Source organism: Miniopterus schreibersii (assembly GCF_964146895.1).
Source record: "Miniopterus schreibersii genome assembly, chromosome: 1".
Classification (NCBI taxonomy): Eukaryota; Metazoa; Chordata; class Mammalia; order Chiroptera; family Miniopteridae; genus Miniopterus; species Miniopterus schreibersii.
The window spans coordinates 46,884,989-46,902,064 of record NC_138101.1 but is presented as its reverse complement, the minus strand read 5'-3'; the positions used below and the strand labels follow the sequence as shown (position 1 = coordinate 46,902,064).

At 37.2% G+C, this 17,076-nt stretch overlaps 1 protein-coding gene across 1 annotated transcript in view; it reads left to right on the top strand.

The window, feature by feature from the left end:
• PRKG2 (protein kinase cGMP-dependent 2) overlaps positions 1-17,076 on the top strand; it is an 86,624-nt gene that overhangs the window by 46,802 nt on the left and 22,746 nt on the right. Inside the window, exons 8-14 of the mRNA XM_081140586.1 lie at positions 834-928; positions 3,835-3,903; positions 5,643-5,741; positions 7,087-7,240; positions 9,115-9,251; positions 11,672-11,761; positions 13,816-13,957. Of these exons, the coding sequence (XP_080996712.1) occupies positions 834-928; positions 3,835-3,903; positions 5,643-5,741; positions 7,087-7,240; positions 9,115-9,251; positions 11,672-11,761; positions 13,816-13,957 (786 nt within the window). The remainder of the gene's footprint in view (positions 1-833; positions 929-3,834; positions 3,904-5,642; positions 5,742-7,086; positions 7,241-9,114; positions 9,252-11,671; positions 11,762-13,815; positions 13,958-17,076) is intronic.

The following is a 17,076-nucleotide window of genomic DNA, read 5'->3' as shown; positions in this document are numbered from 1 at the left end:
GAAAGTTCATCATCAGAGAGTTAGGCACTGCCCTTTGTAAATTGGTTTGTGATTGAACTTTGAACTGGGCCACCAGTGAAGGAAAAAATGTATCAAAATAGTTTCAAACCTCAGAAACTCTTCAACACTCAGAGCCACTTTTGTCATTTCTCCCCATCCTGGACCCATGCTTTGAAAGAATTCTAGCTGATAAACAATTTAAAAAATGTTTTAAATTCATTGTGACTTAGGTAAATGCTAATCAGAATTTCTAATCAACATGAAGCAACTCTTGTTACCATCTTGAATTAGAATAATTCTAACCACAACCAAGGCATATTGAAGTTGTTGTTAGGCTCTGCCATCGGGGTTCTTAAACCTGCCTGGGCTGTAGATCACAATGACCTGTGAAAGTTTGCAGATCCTTCTCCACATCCACATTCTCAGTTTTAGAGAGTTCACAGGATTCAGCAAATCAATTATAAACAGCAGATTCCGAACTCCTGATTCTCAGCCTTATTCTTGAGTAAACTGTCAACTCTATTTGGCGTTTTGAAACAAAGTTCCCAGAGGACCATTATGATTTGCTTTGAGTATCCCTAAGAAGGAGTCACTAGCTTCACATAAAAATTGTTCACTTTGGGAGGTGGGCTTTGAAGGGAGAATTCCTCTGACAGGGTGGAGGCATGTGATCGTGTTACATCACAGGATTTCTCAGTCCATCCAGATTTCCTAACTACTGCAGAGTGATTCCTTGTTTAGGCAAGTTTATAGACAGCTGGAGGGTCTGGTTGAACAGATATGTGTTCAGATTTCCTTTTGTTCTCTCTTTTTCATTGTTTGACATAATTTAGGTCAAAGTCACCCAGAGTATGGAAGGCCACGATCAGCCACAAGTGATAAAAACACTGCAGAAAGGAGAATACTTTGGAGAAAAAGCTCTTATCAGGTGACTCCATGGATTTGTATACCATACTAAAATAATTATTTGATTGTTTTGTATGTGTACTTCCTCATTTAAGATTGTCAAATTGAGCTACCAAATTAATGATAGCCAATGTCCAGGAATTCAACAAAAATTAAAAAATATTTTTTGCATAGGAAATAAGTTAGAAAGTTATGTTTGCTAGTGAAAACAAGTGTTCTATTAGAATTTTTTTAGTTTAAAAAGGAGTCAGAGAAAGAGAGTCAAAATTATAATTTTCTCTTAAGAACATGTTTTTATATTTCCACGGTTTGAATTTGCTGCTTTCCCTTTAAAAGAAAAGTCAGATAATGACTTTACATATCTTGTGTGCTTTTTAATCATCATGACAAAAGTTCTATATTTTTAAGAATTTTTATCAGCTCATTTTGCAAGTTTTAGAGACAAAATAGGTATGAATTTATTTGGTTGATCTAACTTATGGAAGAAATATTTGTAAAGGCTAATTAATTCAGGAGATACTTTGTTCTTCCTGGAACCCAGAAAACAACCTCAAGTCTGAAGAATTGCATTTTTGTAAAAGTAAATGACTTTATAAAAGATCAAGTAAAAGTTTTGAGAAACACCTTTTTTTTGGAGTTACAGATGTTTTTAAATGAATACTTGAAATTAGTTAAAGAAATTCCTTAAAATTTATGTTATTACTAAATGCTTTCATTTCATTTCATTGCATTTTATAACATAAAATCACATGCTCAGAAAAAGGAGCAGTATTTCTCTTCATTTATCTTCCTCCAACTCTTGTGTAGAAAGCCCCAGTTCTGCTTATTTGGATGTCAGGATTACATAAGGACAGAACTAAAAAAAGTGTTCATAAATTAAGATCTGAAGACAAATTTGATTATTTAAAAATTATAAGACTATTTTTTTTAAAGAAAATTCAATTATTTAAACTTAATGTTATGGCTATTATGTCAACAATTTAAAAATGAAATTTAAAGACAAGTTGAATGTTTGTTTCCCATTTTCTAGCTGATAGTGAACATGTTTCAATAATAGGGAAATTGTCCTTTTTTGTTTGTTTATTTGTGACCGAATAGTGCACATTCATGTAATATAATTATGTACTGTCATTATTCAAGACCTCAGTGTATTTGTTCTTAAGCTTCTCAGATTATCCTTCTCATACCTCCAAGAAAAACAACTACAGTTTGGAAGTGCAGGGAACTTCATAAATGTCTATAGAGTCAAAATAGCTTTTGAAAGGAAAGACGCTGTCTTGTTTTGCTGGACCCAAAATCATTGATGCTGTATGTTTCAGCTAGCCAATTACAGTGTTTTCCCATGATAAACTTGGGAATTTATATTTAATATAAACACCCAACTCACCAAAGCATTTGAAAGCATAAAGATAAAATCAACGAGGAGAGTTGGATACAAATATGTTTTACATTTTTATGCATTTTTATGCTATCGCTTTTCAGGGCCACTGAGTATGATGCAATATTCCTTATATTCTGTATATTTCCATGACTTGACATTAAATAGTCCCAGGAGTTCTTTCAGAATTTGATGTGCAAAAGTAAATCCATGGCACTTACACGGTTACTATGAAAGAAACGTGTATTTACAGGCATCTGATACTTATAAAGTGTTTTCAGAGAATGTCTAGTCAAAATGATGACACGGACAAGTGGAAAGGATGCCATACTTCCTTTTTTTTGAACTCATAAATCAAATAGTCGGCCACATCCAAGATCACATCTGTATCTATATCTCTATAGTTATGTACATATAGGTTGAGTACAAACTACCCGGCTCCCAATTCAAAGGCTAATCGAGCTGAAGTGTTTTCACTGATGTCTTCTAGCAAGGACCCTGGAAACTTGGGAGGGACTGTGGGTCAGGTCAGAAAACCTCCTGATGCCAGCTGTGGGGATAGGGGACCTCTGTGGAATACAGAGACGGGCTGCCAAGGTTTTCTCTGTCCCATCATTAAAGGAAGGTGAAAGAACTATGCTTTGTGTGGTTCCACTTTTGATGAAGTTGCTTAAAGCAGTCTCAATATACTTGCTACTCCAGGCTACCTTAAATGAATCGCAGAGCATTGGGTACCATATGGGTGTGCCTTTTTCCTCCAATATCTTTAGCTTACAACTAATAGAGGGAGGAAACTAATTAAATAAAAGTCTCTAAATACTTTACCCAGCACTTGACTCATTGCTATTTATTAGGTTACTAAATTTACCATCATTAGATCACATGCCGTAATTTATTGTATTTGAGATATCAATGGTAAGCTGCACCATTATATTGTATTCCCCTGAGAAAGAGAGACATTGCTGTCAATCACACTATGACTCACCATCAACTATAAGACATACTCTGGTTTTAAAGATTTTAATAGAAGGTGTACGTATTAGGTCCTATGAAATGAAAATATTTTCATGTTATTTAATTCATTGGACAATTGCATTAAAAACACTTTCTTTGGGCTTTGTTCTTGATTGGTGTATTATATGTTAGTTACTCAGTGTTTTTTCAATGAACTCCTCTGGTCAGTTAGTTTTGGTTTTGCCTGCCTATGTATTAGCAGTGCCCGTGGATCAGAGGAGAGCTGTTGTATTTGGCAGACACAAGAACAGAATGAGATTCCATACGTAGTTGCTGTCACTGATTCTTCTGTGTCCCCTGCAGTTGCTGTCCTGTCCCCTAAATTTCCTGTATACATAACCTTTGTTGGAACATGTTTCAAATCCTTTTTAGGGAAAAGGATGGAGTATAGCTGATGATGTTAAAAAAAAAAAAAAAAAGCATAGTTCTTGGAAGGTTTAAGTAAAGGAATTTTCTACAAAGTAGCAGATTCCCTAATAAAAATAGGTGTGTAATTTCTAACTGTGGACAATTGCCTTTCCTGTTTTTGTCTGCAGTGAAGATGTCAGGTCAGCAAACATTATCGCTGAGGAAAATGATGTTGCGTGCCTGGTTATAGATCGAGAGTGAGTATACTGATATTGTTGGAGAAGGCAGGAGGCTACTGTCCCCTTTGAAGACTTGGCCTTCTGTCATTCCAAGGGCCCATCTGTCTTCTCATTCATCACCACTTGGAAATGCTGGCTAATCTTCAGCTGCAAGTATATTCTATTAAAATTCATGGGAAGGAACTGGGCCTTCTGATCTGAATCTGTCTGTGGCAGTGGCAGATGCTGGCAGGCTAAATATTTTGTGTGCAAAATTTGTACATAAATATCAGCAATCGATTTAAATTCTGCATCTTCCAGAGAAATAAGCTTATTAGTACTCATGGATTTTCCCCACATACTATAGTGAACAGTTTCATAATTTATTGCTAAAATTATCTAAGCAGTTAAAAAATTTTTAAACAAAATGTATCTCTCTCAAACAAAATATAAAATACTCATTAGCTAGACATATATCCAGATAATTTTTAATTTAGCACTTGTAGTAATTTGCAAGTGATGTGTATCAATATTAATCTCTAAATGTCTTGGGTTATTTTTCAGAATAAGTCACATTTGTGTCCTTAACTCCCTTCAAGTCATATTTGAACCTGGCCCCTTGTATCTCTCATTAATCAGTTGAATATTTATTATGTAGTTATGATAAAGGAAATTTGAACATACCAAAGCTAGGTCATTCTCTGAGAAAATTCCTAGTGTAATCAAAGAAATAGGGAATACTCGCTAAATATTAACAAAAATAGTAAAATAACAAGAGGTATCACAGGGAGTATATAGTCAATTGCTAACTGAATACAACACTTATTGAACATGAAATCATAGAGATTTAGAGCTGGAAAGAACTTTAGAACATTTTAAAAATCTTTTTGTTATCGAAAATTTCAGATATGTTAAAAAATATGGTATTATAGACCTCATAGTGCAAGTTCAACAGTGATTTAGTAATGCCTTATTTATACCACTTCACCACCCCTCCCTGCTTTCTCCACACTATTTTCAAGCAAATTACACCATAAAATTATTTTACCTATAAATTTTATAGGACATATCTCTAAAAACTAAGTATAATTTATAATGCATGACTACAATAACCTTAATATGCCTAAAATGTTAACAATAACTTTTTTATTTTTATTGAGCTAGAATTGACATACTAACATTGTATTAGTTTCAGGTGTACAACATGATGATTCAATGTATGTCTGTATTCCAAAGCGAGCACCGCAATAAGTCTAGTTAACATCCACGCGTAGACCAGTCTCTCCCTTACAGATAAGAAGAGTGATCTCAGATCAGTTAAAGAATTGCCCCAACGCTGCCATCTGCGATGGAGCAGGGGCTCCTGTCCAGGTCTCCCCGTTTCTTTCAGCCTTCTTGACACTGTGTCATTTGGCCCCCATAGTATGTGTTCAGTAATAGAAGCAATCTTTAGTCACTTTCCTCTCCACCGTCTTTTTAAAAATCAAGAAAGAATAAAAACCGTTGTTGGTAAACCTGAACAGCAAGGCAGAAAACTACAGAAATGTTTTCTCACTGATAGCTTCTTTGCTTCATAAACTCAAAGAATCCACTATATAACTTCTAATAACTATTCTGGCATATTATGGCAATACTAACATACATAAATTACTGAAAAACAATTTACAAAGCCTTGAATAACCATAGAAACAGTCTTTTACAAGCTTAAGAAGAATGCCAAGTTGCAATGGTAACTGGCAGCACAGAGCTTTTCATTTAATTTTATTTTATTTGTTCAGAACGTTCAACCAGACAGTTGGGACTTTTGAAGAACTACAAAAATACCTTGAAGGGTATGTGGCAAACCTGAACCGTGATGATGAAAAAAGACATGCGAAGTAAGTGGAGGAGTATTTTCCTAAGCCGGATATGATTACAACAGTTGATGAAGGGGACAGAGGGGTGTGAGTCACTATTGTAGTAACTTTTAGTGTGCCTTCACTAGAAAATTTGGGGAGGTTCTTTTAAATTGTCTTCTACAAAGAGGATACCACTTACCACTGGCATGATTATTTTAGTTTATACGTAGTCAGCTCCTTATTTAGGGTGGTGAGTAGTAATGGTAGGGAGAACGTTCCTGAAAGGGGGCCTTGGAAAAGGGATTCTTCACATTGTCTGGTGACTTAGCTCAAAATCCATTAATTCAGAAACTATGCCTCTGTTGCCCATGGAAATCAAACAAGAGGGCCAAGGAATTCAAGTAGCCCTTTCCCTCTGATCTCAGGTTAAAAACTGGCAGTATAGTCAGAATTATTTCAAAATATAAGGGAGCTACCACCCAGGGGAGTGTGTGTGCTCGTGTGTGCGCGCGTGCTCAAGGAGGAAGGAATTGGGTAGGGCTCTAAATGTAATAATACTCATGAGAAATTTTCTGTTTGATAGAAAAATCTACTTTGTAAAGCTAAAATTATTTGAAAATCCTTTGCTAAAACATTTTGTGGAATGAATACTTAAGCATATATTCACCAGGTAGTACAATCGAAGCTGAAGAGTCAGAAGTTCCAGAAAACTGACATTTGAGTTGAATTAGAGCACTCAGTCAGGACTCACAGGTGTTTTTTGTGTGTGTGTGTGCAAGAAATGTATTTGCAACTTTATGCCAAAGGCCTTTTGTAGTAACAACAATTTATAAATATATAACCCAGAGCAATAAACCATAAATAAAAGAGAAAAACGAATATTTCCAAATAACAATAGTTAGATATAAAGTAGGAAAAATATATTTTTTATGTTTCCCAAAGTAGTTATTCTGGTCCAGTCATAGGAAGCGTCAAGATCTGACAAAAATAGCAAAACATGACATGATTCTCAGTGTGACATTCTCTGGTATATGCAACAAAGAAAATGACTCTCGGGTTTATTTCCTCTCACTGACTCTTCTCTTTTTAACAGCTTTATTGAGATACATTTTAAATACCACCCAGTTCACTCATTTTTGCCTCTCATTGATTTAATTTGACATTTGCCTATTACTGTGTGTGGTGTCAGTTTTTTGTTCGTATATTCTATTGTTTTTCTCCCCAGATGTGACTGAATCTGATCCTATAGAAGTTGAAATAGCCTTTGTGGCAACTGTAGGCAGGAATGACCCAGAAAGAAGGCTGTTGTGGGAGTGAAAGTTCTGGGTGGCAGGACCCCTGCGTGACCCCTGCATGTATGTAATGTGTCGCTTCTCTTGAGCAGGAGATCCATGTCTCACCGGAATCTGTCGAAAGCACTCTCTCTGGAGATGATTCAGCTGAAGGAGAAAGTGGCCAGATTTTCCTCTTCATCCCCATTCCAGAACCTTGAGATTATCGCAACACTGGGCGTTGGTGGGTTCGGAAGAGTTGAGCTTGTAAGGGGTTTACGTTTCAAGCATCTGAGAGACGCCTTTGACTTTCTTTTTCTGTTTTGTATTCCAGTGTGTCTTGGAGGAATGTGTGAATTGTTATTGCTATCTCAAATGTTGCTTTGAACTGAGAAAGTACACTTTTCAGTCTGTCTGTTGTATAGTAGCAGGTCCGTGCTAGTAAGTGACTTAGAGCTGCTATTTCAAGCTTCTTACATTCCCTCCTGTTGTGAATACTTTTGATGATGGTAGTTATTGGAGAATGCACAAAGTAAGCATTCCCAAAGACTATAAAGCCTTAAAAAATGTATTCCTAACAGCAAAATGTGTGTACATATATTCTAGTGACACATCACTGTGTATATACTAAAGAAGCAAAGACCGTGTCCTGGGCAAGTGCCATAGAAACAAATTCAGTATTATAGTTCTGTCTCTTAAACAACTTCGCTGCCATGTCTGTCTTTGGCTTTTATTATTTTATTTTTGAGTTGCACAATGTTTTCTATTAGAAAAAAAGAAGAGCAGATGAGTGCAAAGGGATGCTGGGAGAGCAGCCTTCTGTAGTGTTTATCGGGACGGCTAGGAATGCGTGGCCTGGTTTCTGCTGCACCTTCCACATCACCGCCTCTCTGAGCTTTATAACCAGCTTCCAAGGAGTAGAGGGCGGTGTTGTCAGATCAGGTGCTCTGAGGAAACTGTAGGATGGAGATCTGGGGCCTTATTAGACACAGATGGCTCTGAACCCTTGGCAATTACCAAGCCCTTCTCTGCCCAGCAGATTCTTAACAACTCTCTGTACGTTAGCCTCCGGGTACTACGCTGACACATCCGCCTGCTGGATGGCCCTGGGCACGAGCAGCTCTGAAATGCTGCCAGGAGGCTGGATAGCACACTTCACACCCAGTCAGTACTCCATCTCTGATGGGTGTGGGGGGGGGACAATCTCTTAATAAGCTGAGGAATATTTATAGTGTTTCTCTGCCATATGGAGAGAGGAGGCCACACCCATCTCCAGTTATATTTTTCACCAAAGACCTTGGCAAAGGGATTGAGTTAACAACTCTGAAATCTCTCTTTTTTAGTTAGATAATTATAATTGAAACAATAATTTCGCCATTAATTTAAAAATCATAGGCAGCACTAATGGCAAATGTGAGAACAATATGGGATGTACCCATTTCTGCACAATTTTATTACTTGTTAAATATAGTCTGCTTATGGAGTTTTAAGCCCACCTGAATAAATACTTATTAATTTTTTTTTAAATTTTCTTCTAAGGAAAATTCTGTTTGCCCATCTAGATCAGTGGTCTCCAACAGAACTTTCTGAGCTGATGGAAATGTTCTGTATCTGTGCTGTCCCATAAGGCAGCCACTACCTGGAGGTGGCTGTTGAGCTTTTGAAGTGTGGCTAGTGCAACCGAGGAACTGAATTTTGACTTTTAATTAATTTAAAATTAAACCACCTCATGAGACTAGTGGCTATTACACTGGATAGTGCAGATATAGATCTTGATTTAACATGTTTTGCTGTGAAAATCAAAGAAGAAAGAATACTTCTGGCCAAAGCTTTTTATGTCACCTTCAAAACGGAATAGGTTTCTAAACATTAAATCTTCTAACTACAGTTTTTTCTCTTGTTCCAATACAAACAGTTTAGAACCATGGTCCAGTTATGTGAACTCTGATGGAAATCACAATGAAGGGGAAGTGTGTACCCCTGAATAAAGCTCAGTTCCCAGAGGGATACATGGTTCAAACTTCCATACTATTTTTATATATAGTGAGAATTTTAACTCTCATTAGTTAACATGTTTTATATAGATGTCGCCAATCTTTCCTAGTAACTGAGTCTTAAGGGATCTTTCTCTTCTTACATAGGTTAAAGTAAAAAACGAGAATGTTGCTTTTGCTATGAAGTGTATAAGGAAGAAACATATAGTTGATACTAAGCAACAGGAGCATGTCTACTCGGAGAAGAGGATCCTGGAGGAGCTGTGTTCGCCCTTCGTTGTGAAGTAAGTGAGCATTTGGCTCTCAGAACTGAGGATGCTGGGCTCTTTTTGTGAGTGTTTCCATGCAGGAGAGTGGACAGAAGAGAAAGAGGAGGCCCCACCCGAATTCTCCATCCCAGTCACAGCTCAATACGTAAAATGTTCAAAGTTTGAGATCTGGAGTCAAGCACCCAGACCTTTTTGTTCTTGAGTAAAGGTCAAGAAAGTGTGTGTGTGTGTGTGTGTGTGTGTGTGTGTGTAAAATTAAGTGAAAGAATTTGAATTGATTATTTAGTCCAGACCTAATTCAGAATTGGGAAAGCAAGAATTCATTGGAAGCCCCCCAGGGAGCGTGCAGCTGTTGAATTTCTGCTCGCAGTGGCATCTGGGCACATCTATTCTGCCAAGGGGCAACAAACCAGGTTCTTGCAGGGCCTCGATGCTGAAAGTTCTGCCTCCTAGTAGTTACTGTTCTATCTGTAGCTATCACCAGAGCCTGGAAGGGAAATAAGTTATTCTAGGCCATGGCTGTCTTTACTTGTGAAGTCAGGGTTACTGTTGTGAGCCAGTTTGTATTTTCATATACGACTTCAATGGAGCTTTAGTGATTTCTGGGTGATATAAAGTGCACTTTCAGTGAATAGAATTTATACTTTTTTAATCAAATGCTTTGAAAGAATCTTCCTGCCAATTCATATTCCAATGTTTTCAGTATTAAAAAGGAAGTGTGAACCCAGGTAGTGGTGGTAATAGGGCCATCCAATTATCTTTATATTAACTATATTTCTAAAATGCATCCTCCCCTTTTTTTTAACCAATAATTCATTAAACTATGATGAACAGCTTCAGTGCATGGATTAGGTTTTATTCATTTACTCATTTCCAGCTCTTTAAGGAGTTCTTGGCATATAGTATGGTAGTAATGACATTAAGGATAAATATTAAAGACATTTTTTTGAGAAATTAACATGTGTCAGGCACTCTTCTAAGCAATATATATATATATATATATATATATATATATATATATATATAATATAAATATATGATAAAATATATTTATTTATTTTAAAAAGTTCTATTTATGCCTGACTGGTGTGGCTCATCGATTGAGCACTGACCTATGATCCAGGAGATTCCGGTTCGATTCCCGGTCAGGGCACATGCCCTGGTTGCGGGCTCGATCCCCAGTCAGGGGCATGCAGGAGGCAGCCGATCAATGACTCTCTCTGATCATTGATGTTTCTCTCTCTCTTTCCGTCTCCCTTCCTCTCTCTGAAGTCAATAAAGGCATATATATATATATATATATATATATATATATATATATATATTTTAAAGTTATATTTATTTATATACAATGTGTAGATATAAACATATAGTAAATTAACATAATCAATGATATATCCATATTTAATCAATATATGATCAAATGAAAATATGTTCATAATAGAACAGTGAGGTAAATGTTATGATTGCCTTCATTGGAGAAGAATAAGAAAAGTGAGATTGCATAGCCAATAAATGGTTGGTCAGGGATTCAAGCCTAGGTGGCTGGTTCCAGAACCACTGTACCAGATTATTTTTGCTGCCTGTACATGATGCAGCTGCTCTGCTGTCTGTTGTAGCCCAGGCAAAGTGCAAGGGAGAAAAAGGGGTCTTTTGATTAAGGCCCAGAGACTACTTTCACCTAATGTAGAAATATGATACCCTGCCCAGGTCCCACATCAGGACTGAGGCTGCCATTCCCCAAGATCCTGGGTGTGCTACCAAATGAGGACTCTGGCTCAGCCCTTCTCTGGCCATTGCTCTTAGGTGCAGAAAACCCCTTTGCCCAAGATCATACTCTCTTTCCAGGTAGAGCCTGCATCCAGTGATGGCAGAGCTTCTTGAAGCTGGGGCTTTTGTTGAAACTAGATTATAGCCCAACGCTACCTCTGCCAAAATCTGTTTCTTCCTCCCGCGTGGGTACTGTTCCCATGTGTGCTCACCACTAAACTTCTTACAAACCTCTGTCTCAAAGTCTATTTCCTGAGACCAACTAGAGGACATAGGACATGAGTGTGAATAACTGTTATGAAAGACAGATCTTAAAGGAGGTATAATCAGAGGTCTCTGGGTTTGGGAGGAAGGAGAGGCCATATTTGGTAGATGGGATAATGATTTTGGCCTTGAGGAATGTTTAACACTTTTACAGTCAAACTGAGATTAAGAAGTTGTCTGTGGGTAGAGGGAGGACAGTCTAAGTAAAAGGGCCAACGTGAGCAAAAGCAAGGCAGTAGGAACAATCACAGGGGACTCAGGTAGAAGCCCAGTGTAGCTATAGGATGTTTAGAAGGGGAAGAGGACCATTGTTCAGAATGTTACCAATGATACTCTTAAGCAACTTGAGGGAAGCTTTAAAACTAGGTTTCTAATAATCCTGTTTTTATCTGTCTTCACAGATTGTATCGTACTTTCAAGGACAATAAGTATGTATACATGCTTCTGGAAGCCTGCTTAGGTGGGGAGCTATGGAGCATATTAAGGGACAGGTAATGAAAAAGATTATAAGCAATGGCACTTGTCTACTCACAAATGGTATAAAGGATGCTGCATTCATGATCATTTAAAGAGACATGAAAGCAGTAGTTAAGATACGATTCTAAGAAAATATTATCACCTGATAAAGTGGTGATAGTGATATTTTCTTAGCCAACATTATAATCATGTGTCATAGGCACCCTTTAAGGCTGTTATTGGCATTCCCACATTAGGGATTAAAGAATCGCAGGTTTAGGGACAGTGTGAACTATCCACAGTGACATGTTTAGTATGAGACAAAGTAGATACAAATCCAGATGCTTCTGATTGTGACTCTCCAGAAGGGAGATGAAGAAAAGAGGGGAGTGGTGAATGCTTTTCTGAAAAACAGAGTCAGATGTTTGCAAAGATTCAGTTTTATAAAGGGGTAGTTTCCACACAATCGAAGCCACCGGTGTTTGCTGAGCAGCACCCATGCACAGGGCTCCATAGTAGGCAGTTCAGGGTTTTCTAGACAATGCAGACTTTTCTAACCTAAAGAGTAGAAAGTATAAACTTTTCCTTCAATGAGTTTTGAGTTTATTGGGGGAGATAGTGTATGGGATTTAAAAACATTTCATTATTTAATGTGAAAACTAAGTATGACGAAGTTGGCAGTTTGCAATTGAAGGCCAGTTGAGTGTGATGGATAGTAAGCTTGGAGGAGAGGAGAGAAAGAAAACATGATGATAGAGGAAGGACCTGAACTAAACTCTAAAGATGACCAAATGTAGAAAGGCAGAGAGGAAGGGAAACTCATGTAAGATACAATGGGGATGTTGGGATACAGTGGGTCTCTTTGTGGATGATGAACAGCAGACTTTGAGTAGAAGACAAGGACAGCAGCAGAGAAGATGGACAGGAAGGTTTGCACTGGGTTGTGGGGGTTAATGCCAGGCAGTTAGACAGTATTACCTGGGCCAGTGGTTCTTAACCCTGACTACACATTACAGTCACATGGGGATCTTTTACAGAATATAAATGCTGAACACTAACACGAAATATCAGGATTCAGTTAATGTGGGATAGGGTCCAGTAAATTATTTTTGATGCTTCTCAGGCAATTCTAATGTGCTTTCATGGCTGAGCATCACACACTTAGGCAATAAGAGACCATTGAGAGTCTGAGTAGAAGATGAATGTGTTGTGTTAGGAACATACTGTTGGATGGATCTGAATGGGAAGAATCTGGAAGGAAGAGGCGACTTGCATGACACCTGCAGAAGCATTTGCATCTTCCATCTTTGCTTCCACAAGGCAAATCTATTTAGAAAATCTACATCTATTTAGAAAGGGGAATTTATACTTCCTGTTAGGCACTGCACCTAATCCTCAAAACAACACTGTTAAGTAAGTAGTAAACCCATTTTATAGATAGGGATCTGAGGCTCAGAACAGCTAAATAACTTGTACAAGGACACAGTGAGTGGACATGGTAGGAGTCAAAGCCAGTCTCTTTCACTCCAAAGACATATCCATCTATTATACCATGCAGCAAATCACCTCCACATTTCAACAGTTCAGTATAGAAACATACACACCATGCTGACAGAGGGCAACTCTAATATCATCAAGGTGCACAAAATAGGAGGGAGTTATGGTTATATGCTTTACAAACAGGAAATGAAAATGATCACTTCAGTCATGTTTTAGTCAAGCAATCAATTTTAGACATCTGGTTCAGACTTGCCATTGAAATAGTGTCATTTTCTCCAGCGTTGCATTTCTCAAAAAATGTCTTAAAAACCTTTCTTTATTTTTCTGTGTTATATGTTCATATGTAATTAGCAGAAGCAATTGTTTAGATGTGGACATTTTGATTCTACTGAAGTAGTTCTTGTTTGTATCCAGTATCCCCCTAAATTTATGATCAATCTAATTGACTGGCAGTATAACGTACTTTTTAGTGTTGCTGTCCTACAAAACAATTGTGTTGCACAAATTTACCAAAACCATGATCGACACCCAGAACAGACAACAAAGGTGTATCTTGAGAGTATTAAGAGGGAACGCAATTTCATTGCAGAGGCAGCTTTGATGAACCCACCTCCAAGTTCTGTGTGGCTTGTGTGACTGAAGCATTTGATTACCTGCATCGACTAGGTATTATCTACAGAGACCTGAAGCCAGAAAACTTAATTCTGGATGCTGAGGGCTATCTGAAATTGGTAAGACAAATTCTCTAACTTATAGTATCATACAAGATAGTTCCAAGCACAAAGTTGTATGATTGTTGCAGTTTTCTTTTAATTTTGGTACACCTGTTACTCCCACTTTGGGGGATAGGGCTTTTGAAACACAGGGAGCAGTGTTACAAGCACAGTCTTTTTGGCCTAGGAATTTTGTATTTCAGCTGTATTTGTGACTCTTACTAGGAATTCACACAACAGAGTGCCTTTAAAGTTGTATTTTGTTAATATTTTTGTTTAATAGTTTTAACTAAGTTTTAATAGGTTCCTATTACATACAGGTACCAGCTATAAAAGATAAGGAAAGATGATAGTATGGCTCCTGCCCTGAGAAAGCCACTGTCTGTATAGGGAGAAAAGCTAGACATATGAATATTGGTTGTTTTTGAAATACTTCTAGGTGATTCTAAAGTACAGGCAGGGTTGAGAATCTTAGCACGAGACTATAGGCTCCTGGGGGACAGAGACTTTTCTTGCTATCTATCTTTGTAATCCTCTAGTCTAATGCTTGACATAAATCCCCTTGCATATCACACTAAAGAAAAAAATGCTAGTCACATAAACTACTTTCAGTGAGAAATTATGTTAGAACTGGGCAGTCACAATTTAGGAGAAACCAAGGCACTTCGGGCCTTAGGAGGGAACCCCATCAGGATGAGTTTTTCTGAGTCCATTTTGTCAGTACCTCAAGGACATGACATTTACCTCTGGACTTAATATTTACAAAGATACTAAAAGTTTCTCACATCAGAACTTTTACACATGGACATGATAATAGTACCATTTAATGAGTAGTCGACCGTGTGTAAAGCTATTGTGCAAAACACTTTGCAGTTAATATATTTAGCAATTGATGAGATAGGTTTCTCATCCACATGTTACAGTGTATAATTTAGTCTTAGGAATTAAATTTATTATGTGTAATTGCTAAGCAATTTCTCTCCCTAGTAAAGGAGTAAAATAAAAGTCCTTTCATGTGAAATCTGGCTGACTTCCAAGAAACATTTTGATCCACTCAAGCTTTATCTTACCCCAGAAAGACAGCTTTGAGAGGTTCTAACACGAGGCCCCAATCCCTTCTCTTCTTCACAGTCCCTTCATTGGCCGTGCCTCTCACAGCTGTTTAGGGAATCCTTTGGAATATTCTAGAAGTAAAGCTATCACAAGGCATGCAGATATCCATTCAATTCATTTTTTTATAGCTCTTTTTAAAACATTAGATAGCATATTCAGTATTCAGTATTTATAGTCATAGAGGTCAATAAATCTCTCTCCTGTTAGCCATTGTTACCCATCCTGCTAACTCATTTGCCAACCAGCTAAATGAAGGTTAATAACTAAAGCCTTTAGAGATTAAAAAGCACTTGTTGGATATTTCCATTTTTATCTATATATCAAACTAGATATCCTGAAATCCTCTCTAAAATGTCTAAAAGTACTGGATGCAACATGAAAAGCAGTGTTACATGCGTGGCTGAGTTTATGAGACAGCATTGGGATTCTTCTGAGGCTGGGAATCAAGCTAGAGCAGTGGCATAAGACAGAACTCAAACACTGAAGCTGCTAACTTGTGGGCACCCAGCAATCCTAGGTGGCCTGGAGGTTTGATTTTATTAGCTGTACCCTATGGGAACAGGAGACCAAGTTTTGGACCTGGGCAGTGTGGGAAGTTCAAACAGAGAACATTGCACAGAGCTGAGAATCACACTCGCAGGGAAACAGAAACAAGAAAAAATATCCAGCATATAAAGACAGAGTAAATGGAAGAAAACATGCCTTTCTCATTATTAGACCTTTAGCAGAGGAATAGAAGAGTCTTTTCTAAAAAATCTTGGCCACAGGCTGATCTTCATGGAGTTTGGGTGCCCAGTCTTCAAGGATGGAAAAACCCAGGCAAGAATTTAAATGAAAAAGGATCCACGTTGGTAGCATGCCCAAGTTTCCAAGAATCAATGTATATTCTCTCTGGAAGAATGTACTCTCAGCTCAGGACACAAAGAACTCTCAGATATAAAGTTCCAGGGAACATCAGCTCACATTTAAAAATAAAATTGAAAATGTCTGAGGGAAAAAGATAGAATGAACATTATTTAGGAAGCACATAAATGTCTCAGTATTGGAATAATCAGATGAAGAATGTAAAATAAGCCTTTTAAAAATAAGAGAGGGACTAACAAATGAGTAAGGAGCAGAGTCTCAAAAAAGATCTAAGGTTTAGGAAAAAACACACAAATAAAACTTCTATTAAGATACTAGGGAAAAAATTAGGAACATAATGATTGAAATTAAATATTCAATGGAAGTTTTTCATTAACAGTGAAGTAGCTTTCATTGGACTAATCTTGCTAAGGTTAATTATAATATATGTAAAAATGTATAAAGACATTGGAGAGCAACAAAAAGTAGACTTTCAAACCTTGAAAAGGGGAACTGCACTGGTCAAATCCACATTGATACAGCTGTTTACATCTGTTCGTTTCAGGACATTTTTTACTGTATAAGTCATGGGGGATAACCCTTTAGTTAACATCACATCTAATGGTGAAATATTGAACATTTTTCATTTAGATTGTGAACAAGGCAAGAATATTTTCTTTGACCACTTTTATTTTCAACATTATAACAGAAGTATTAGCCAATGAAATAAACCAAGAAAAAGAAATGAAAGGTTAAAAAGGAAGAAGTTACTTGTTTTTATTTGCGGCCAACATGATCGTTGATGTATAAAAGCCTCAAGAATCTACAAAGGAGGCAGCAAAGAGGAAATAGGAAACCTAGAAAACAATCAAAGAGAAAGCACATGTGGGGAGTAGAAAGAAATCTAACATATACAAATAGACTTAACTCACCCGATAAAATCCAAGGATTGTCAAATAGATTTAAAAACTAAAAACCAGCTATCTGATGTTTACAAGAGACAGATCTAGAATATAAGGATGCAGAAGGGTTGAAATTAAAGGGATGGAAAAAGATATTTCTGGGAAATATTCAACAAATTTAAATGCAGGTTTCATTATGTTAGTATCTGGGAAGAAGTATTACTAGAGATAAAGAGTAAAGAGGGTTACCATATGATGAAGGTTCATTTTACCAAGATG